The sequence below is a fragment of the Triplophysa dalaica genome, chromosome 23 (assembly GCF_015846415.1).
Source record: "Triplophysa dalaica isolate WHDGS20190420 chromosome 23, ASM1584641v1, whole genome shotgun sequence".
NCBI classification, from domain to species: domain Eukaryota; kingdom Metazoa; phylum Chordata; class Actinopteri; order Cypriniformes; family Nemacheilidae; genus Triplophysa; species Triplophysa dalaica.
Genome location: NC_079564.1, coordinates 8978664 through 8985352, shown reverse-complemented (window position 1 = coordinate 8985352; position 6689 = coordinate 8978664). Strand labels below are relative to the sequence as shown.

Genomic DNA, 6689 nt, shown 5'->3' with positions numbered 1-6689 from the left:
GGAACTAGATCCGAATCAACGTCCAAAACACGTCCCCACAAACACTTCCCGCGCACAACATCGTTCTTAACACGCGTTTAAGGTTCGGAACGCTTTGTCAAAATCCTCTTTTGTGTCTTTTTTGTGTGTCTGATGTCAGATTTTTCCCTCTTGCCCTCGGAGGGGGAGGATCTAACCGCGTTGAGTCACGCAGCTGTCAAAGATAGCTGTCACCCAGTTTCCACATCAAACACACACTGAATGAGAGACGCGCAGCCTGTCCCAGGTACCCGACAATGTGTTGCGTCTCCGACTAATGAAATACGCGCTCCGCGGCGACTCCTCGACAAAAGAAATACATCGTTCGATACTTTGTAACAACCTGGAATAACACAGCCCGTGTGATTAAAGCGGGGAAGAATCGACGCTTTGGAAATAAAATCCACCTCCTCGTTGCCAACGTGAAAAGGGGATTTTGGACGGACATGAAGACCAAAAAGGGTACGTATCCTTTCGTTATGCTCGACGTGGTGCTTAAACGTGTTATATTTTAATCGCTCGTTTTAACGACTGGATCAAACTTGTCGATGGTGGTTGAACAGAAAAGCGTTTTCTCCATGTCTGGCATTGCCTGCTATTGTTTTCCGCTGCAGACAAAACAGGCTTTTTTCTCACCATGTGCTGGCGGGCTGTCACATCGACATTCGCGTTTATCAAGACGAGCAGACTCGATTCACGATACACCAACTTTGATTTATGTAAAACCACTCTAAAGTACGCGTATTCGTTTTTATATTTTAGAGATGTCGTTCAATGAATGAATCTCGAGTAGACAGCCACAACTTTAAATGGCTCCAGATGGTGCGCTTGCTTATCGCGTATTGGTTTAGTTTTATAACTGGGTATAAAATACCTTTGTGTTATAGTTGAACACCACACGCTTGGAAAAACGTCGAGGCGTTCCGAGTTTCTCATAACACTGACTCAAGTTTGTTGGTAATGTGTGGGAAACTTTTTGTGTATTTTGAAATTGAACGTTCGTTTTGTTGCGTACGCAACTGTAGATCGGTAACACCTCGTGCTTTGTTACAAAACGCGCAACGGTGTAACACTAAATCCTGACCTCCTTTTGTGAAGTTTGTGTATTTCGCGCCGCTTCCTCGAGGCGACGCTTTCACATTCTGCCCGACCTCGTGTTTCTCAGTGCACACAATAGATCCCGAGCTATTCCCCCTTACAAAGTTTATATTCTTCTCATTCTGTCGCTTTTAACGGCGCGTCGAACATTATTAACCTTCCGCTTATCCCCTGACGCAATTTCATGACTTTTCGTCAAAGAGAAAGTCGACAAAACAGAGTTTAAATTGTCCCACGACCGACATTCTTTTGTTCGGTCTTGAGATTTGCAACAGGTTCCCCTCCCCCCTCATCCTCATGTAGGCCGACGCGAAATTGCTCCCCATTACTCTTCTACACAAGTTCAATCGTTTTCTCACATAACCACAGTGACGTGTGTGTGATTTCACTCGTTTCGTTTTTAAACTGAAGTGTCACATGCGGTTCGTTCACAAACACACTAAAGGAGAAGTTGGGGAAAGTTTTGGTGCACTTACAGGGTGGTCTCTGAAAGTCCTCTTCGAAACTTGATGTATCTTTTTACGTCATACGTGCTGGTGCTGATGACAAACAAACATGCTTGTTTAAATACGAACATCCCCAAAATGATCAAACCCTTAATGAGAAAGATTTTATCATTTATAAAAGGGGGGTGAAAAACCTTTAATTTGCCTTTGTGTGAATTTTACATCTTATAGACACACGAAACATCGACACAGTTTCGAGTCTTTTGTGACGCCTCCAACCATGAATCACATGGCTTTGGTTGACAGCAGGGATGTGACACATCAGCTGCAACACACACGCTCTCTCTCTCACACACACACGCTTATACATGCGTACGGACAGCCAAGCCCTGTTGTGTAGCATTTGGCATTTTGGAGGGAGAGACAGTGTGTGGGGGTGTAGGGTCCTCGGCAGGGTTGGGGGGGTTGATGTTTGACTGGGTGTCTTTTGTCCTCCTTCACACACATGGACACACGCTGATTCTCAGTTTACTCATTCCCCGACACACATTTACTCACGTTTCGTTTCAAACATATACATATTTAAAACAAGATCATCTCATGGTTTACACACAAAGAGAGTTACGGCTCTTTTTTTTGTATACAATGGCAGTTGTCACCATTTACGGTTATTGAATGGAAAAAGAGTGCGTTGGACGCTTTAATGCGAGAAATCGTCCAATGCCACAAACGCACAAACCGTAATAGAAAGACACTTTCAGTCATTTTGTTAGAAGTGACATTGTTTCAACTTTGTGTTGTGTGCCGACAGGTATGCTGGCGATGTCTGGCAGCGAGACGGAGGATGAGGACAGTTTGGACGTGCCCCTGGACCTCTCCTCAAACGGCTGTGGGTCGGGGAAGAGAAAACGGAGAGGAAACCTGCCCAAAGAGTCCGTACAGATACTCCGCGACTGGCTCTACCAACACCGCTACAACGCCTATCCATCGGAACAAGAGAAAGCTTTGCTCTCCAAGCAAACGCACCTCTCCACACTACAGGTACTGAAATACTGAAAAAGCGCGGTGTTGCGTAGCACAATGCTCTGCGAGCCACAAAAGACAGGAGAAGAATCGCATGTTATGCATTAATCTGGATTAAAAAGATAGCAGCTGCTATTTTGGTAGACCCAAGGCTGTTTCTATATTGCAAAGCTGTGCACCAGACAAGGTTCGAAGTTTCTCACGGCCGGTTTCCATCTAGATCGCGAGGGGGAATTTTTCAGTTTTCTGCTTTGTTGATCAGTAATCTATTTATATGCTTCACAGGAGAGCAGTTAGCCGTCATCAGTACCGGTTTCTGGTTCAAGTGATGTGTGAAGGAAACCGAAACGTTCAATGTCATAACTAGCCTATGTGTCAGAATAAGAGAGTCAGCTCTTTTAGCAAGCGCCACCGTGTTGGAGATCAGACATTCTGTTCCCGCTGAGTTTTAGCGTCATATAAACAACACTTCCTGTGAGCGCAGTCAATGGAGAGAATTCCTGTGGACAGATGAGTGAATAACTGTTTTGAGTCATCCGAGATGTGGCCACTTACAGAGAGAGAGAGAAGAGAGAGAGACTTGCTCAGACACCGAGCCAGGAATTTCCCCTGTGCTCAGCCAGCTGTCTCACTAACAATAGGGAGACACAATACACACACACATTAACATAGTGAAGACTACCCGACTCAGGCGGACCGTTGGATACACAATACAGGCCCATTACCCAGAGAGCTATAGTGGCTTCTGTTCCGAAGAGACTCGCTGGAAGACAATGCAGGAACATTACCATACGGAAGACTGCGTCTTGAAAGCGGCACTGAAAAGTTCAAACTTCAGCTTGTTTATTTTTGTTTGGTTGGGTGACATGGCAGAGGTTGTCTATTGTGGAGTAAAGGTTACGATTAGAATAGGTATTAAAGTTACAGTAAGTCGGTATTTTAAGAAGTGTGCTGTTGGAGTGCCAGGCTGGAAAAATAAATCAATTTTAGAGTCGGACAACTTTCACTTATAACCTTTACAGTTTAAAGCATGTTTATGGTTTTCAAATAAATGCTGTATGATAAAGGAGGGAGATTGGAAGATTATAGAATGAGACAATAAAATAATTTGAATACATGAAAAGTCAAGAGATGTTCACATGATGTTGACAGCAATAGTTGACAGCTTAAATGTGTCGAAACAAAGTTCAAGTTTTGAGATTTGTCGTGACGTAAAGTGTATGTAAATGGTCCGTTGCCTGCGGTGTGAGATTTGCATCGACTACAAAGAATTCAACTGTTGATATAGACTCAATGTGTTAATAGTCAGCCATCAGCACAAGTCAGTAATTGGTATTTTTTAAGCAAGATAAAGATGCTTAAGTCAAGCATTCACATGTGTTTTCTATAGCTGAAATTGCTGGATTTGCATTTGAGTGAATCTCAGACCCCCTCAGGTAAGACTCACCAGGGCCATGAAAGATACGAAGCTATTAGCATGATTAAGACTAAAGCCCTGAGGTCCAACAAAGAGAGCTATCGCAGGGATAAAGGTGAACTGTTACTTAAAATCCACACCACTGAGAGCTTCCTGGTTTGAAGCGGTTCATTTTAAATGCCAGCTCAGCCTTTTTTTTTAAAGAGGAAAAACTAAAATAGAGTATGTCAGGGAACTGTCACATGTCAAAGTGATACGTCAAGAATTGCCATTTTAAACTCAGACTTGTAACAAAACAAGAGGAATAAACTAACAAAATTATTCATAAGAGCGTAGGCTTTAAACTGAAAAAGTGACAGATGGTAAAAGTTTGTGATAAATGTGTCAACAATAATTGATTGTTTAACAAAATCTTGTGTTTTATTCAAATGTCTGTTTTGTTTAAACAAATTTAAATAATTGATGCATATCATTTCTATAAATTAACATAGATAATTTGTGTATATAATTTCATACACACTAATTATTTAATTTTTACAAAAGTCTAGACATTTGAATTAAAGTAAGATTCTTTAAAGCATACACATATAGTGTATCATCGCTTTCCTTCCCAAATTCACTCTTTTTTTAGGAAATAGAAAAAACTGTACTTTTAAATAATTAAGTATTCTGTTCTCAAAGTTTACAAGCGCTTTTTAATGTTTTCTATTGGTTATATATTTTCGAAACCCAGTGACAAACGTAATAATAATAATTTATGGCAAAAAAATCACAAAATATGGAGACAAGGTTTTAGAAGGACAGAAGCGATATCTTATTTTTAATTGATTTAATTTCAATTATGCAATGTTTGTTTTGCAAATGCAATGTTTATAATCTGCTCTGTTCTTCACAGGTGTGTAACTGGTTCATAAACGCTCGGCGGCGACTCCTTCCCGAGATGCTCCGGAAAGACGGCAAAGACCCCAACCAGTTCACCATCTCCCGACGGGGCAGCAAAGGCGGCGAAATGCTGAGCGACAACTCACAGTCCCCCAAGCATGGCCTCCTCGCCAACGGTGAAGACCGCAACGGCTATGAGCCCGGTTCTCCACACGCGACCACCAACACACCCATCTCTACCGGTTACCCTAAAAAAGCCCTGTCGCCCAAAACACCCCCCTCACCCGGACCTGTCTTACCCAGACCCTCCGTTATCTGCCACACCACCATCACCACAGCCACGCAAGGCAGCCGAGTGCCTGGTCTGGGGGTCGAGGGAGCCACAGAGCTTCCGATCACAGAGGCAGCAGCCCTGTTCGCATGTCGCGGGGGTGTGGGGGTGAGCAGCGAGGGCAACCTCAGCCCCCAGAATGGCCTGTTCAACACACCACCACCCACCCCACCCGACCTCACACAGGACTTCAGCGGCTTTCAGCTGCTGGTTGATGTGGCATTGAAGAGGGCCGCAGAAATGGAGCTGCAGGCGAAACAGCTCCTCGCCTGAAGACATAAAGATGGATGGATGAAAGAGTTCCATCGATGTTTGTTTCTTGCTCCCCCGATCCCGCGCCAACCGAACTTCACGTGGAGTTCAAAAACTTGACTGAGCAACCGAAAGCAAACAAGCATGGCCTGATCATTTCTATTTTTGGTAAATGTAAATCAAATTGATGAGGATTCCTTTATGTAAAGCATTTCAAGGTGCCTTGGCAGTCAGTTCTTTTTTTTTGTATTCCATTTATATGTAAATAAATATGTATCTTTTGTTTTGTACACAGGGGACCAAAACCAAACACAGTAAAACAACTTCCTGTTTTATCCTTGTTTGGAGAAGACGAGTTCTTCTCTTCGTTTCATTCCTCACGAGTCTTTCTTTCTGGCTCTACGATTGTCGACTTTGCCTCATTTTTAGAAAACGCGTCTGATAATGTTCACTCTGCCTCAGTTTTTTTGCACAAAATGGCAGGTCATCTCAGTATCGTATCAACTCTAGCTTTCTCTCCGACAGACTGTAATCACTACTGCACCGGGTCGTTCTGTGTCTCATAGATGTTCGGTTTTTGTATTTTGTTGTAAAGTTTCAAATGCTGTCTTTAGTATTGTTTTCTTTTCATTTATCTTGAGGGATGTTCAGATGTAGCAGAACCTATAGTCTGAGATTTTTCCTCTGAATACTCAGTGTAGAAACGGCCAGTGAATGTGCCCACATGCTCCCCAACCCACCCCTACACACACACACATACAAACACACAAACGAGCTGGAAGAAATAACACTACATGAATTGTATTAGATTTTTTTTGTTTGTTTGTTTATCAAGTTGAGACCACTTTCAGAGGTTCAAAGGAAAGAATGGTTTTATGTCACCAAAAATATTGATTTAAAGGTTTTGGGACCTTAGAACAGTGCATTTACAGTAGCCAATGTGACATGATGCCCAATGATATGTGACTTCTCCTCCTTACTGTGCAATGTATGTGGCAAATAGGGGTCACAAGGTGTTTAAATAAAGTTTTGTTTTCTACAAAAATGTAGCGTCTATCTCCTTAATTAATATTCTGATTGGGTCTTAATAGTTCACCCAAAAACAAATAATATTATCATTATTCTGTGAAACGCAAAAGAAGATATTTTGAGAAATGTCTAGGTGGCTTTTTTGATACAGCCGAAGTCAATAGGGTCCAATGTTTTTTGCTCACCAACGTTC

General features: G+C 42.4%; 1 protein-coding gene across 1 annotated transcript; it reads left to right on the top strand.

Annotated features, from left to right (window-relative positions):
• Window positions 1–226: 226 nt before the first annotated feature.
• tgif1 (TGFB-induced factor homeobox 1) lies at window positions 227–6506 on the top strand. The gene is made up of 3 exons (XM_056738446.1): window positions 227–480; window positions 2374–2603; window positions 4898–6506. Exons 1-3 carry the CDS (start codon window positions 465–467, stop codon window positions 5486–5488), a joined length of 837 nt encoding a protein of 278 aa, XP_056594424.1. The 5' UTR covers window positions 227–464; the 3' UTR covers window positions 5489–6506.
• The last annotated feature ends 183 nt before the right edge of the window (window positions 6507–6689 follow it).

What these genes read in the sequence shown, in the direction of transcription:
- tgif1 (XM_056738446.1), top strand. An exon ending in CGCACCTCTCCACACTACAG is followed by an intron (nt 2,604 to 4,897) that starts GTACTGAAATAC and finishes TGTTCTTCACAG; the next exon opens with GTGTGTAACTGGTTCATAAA.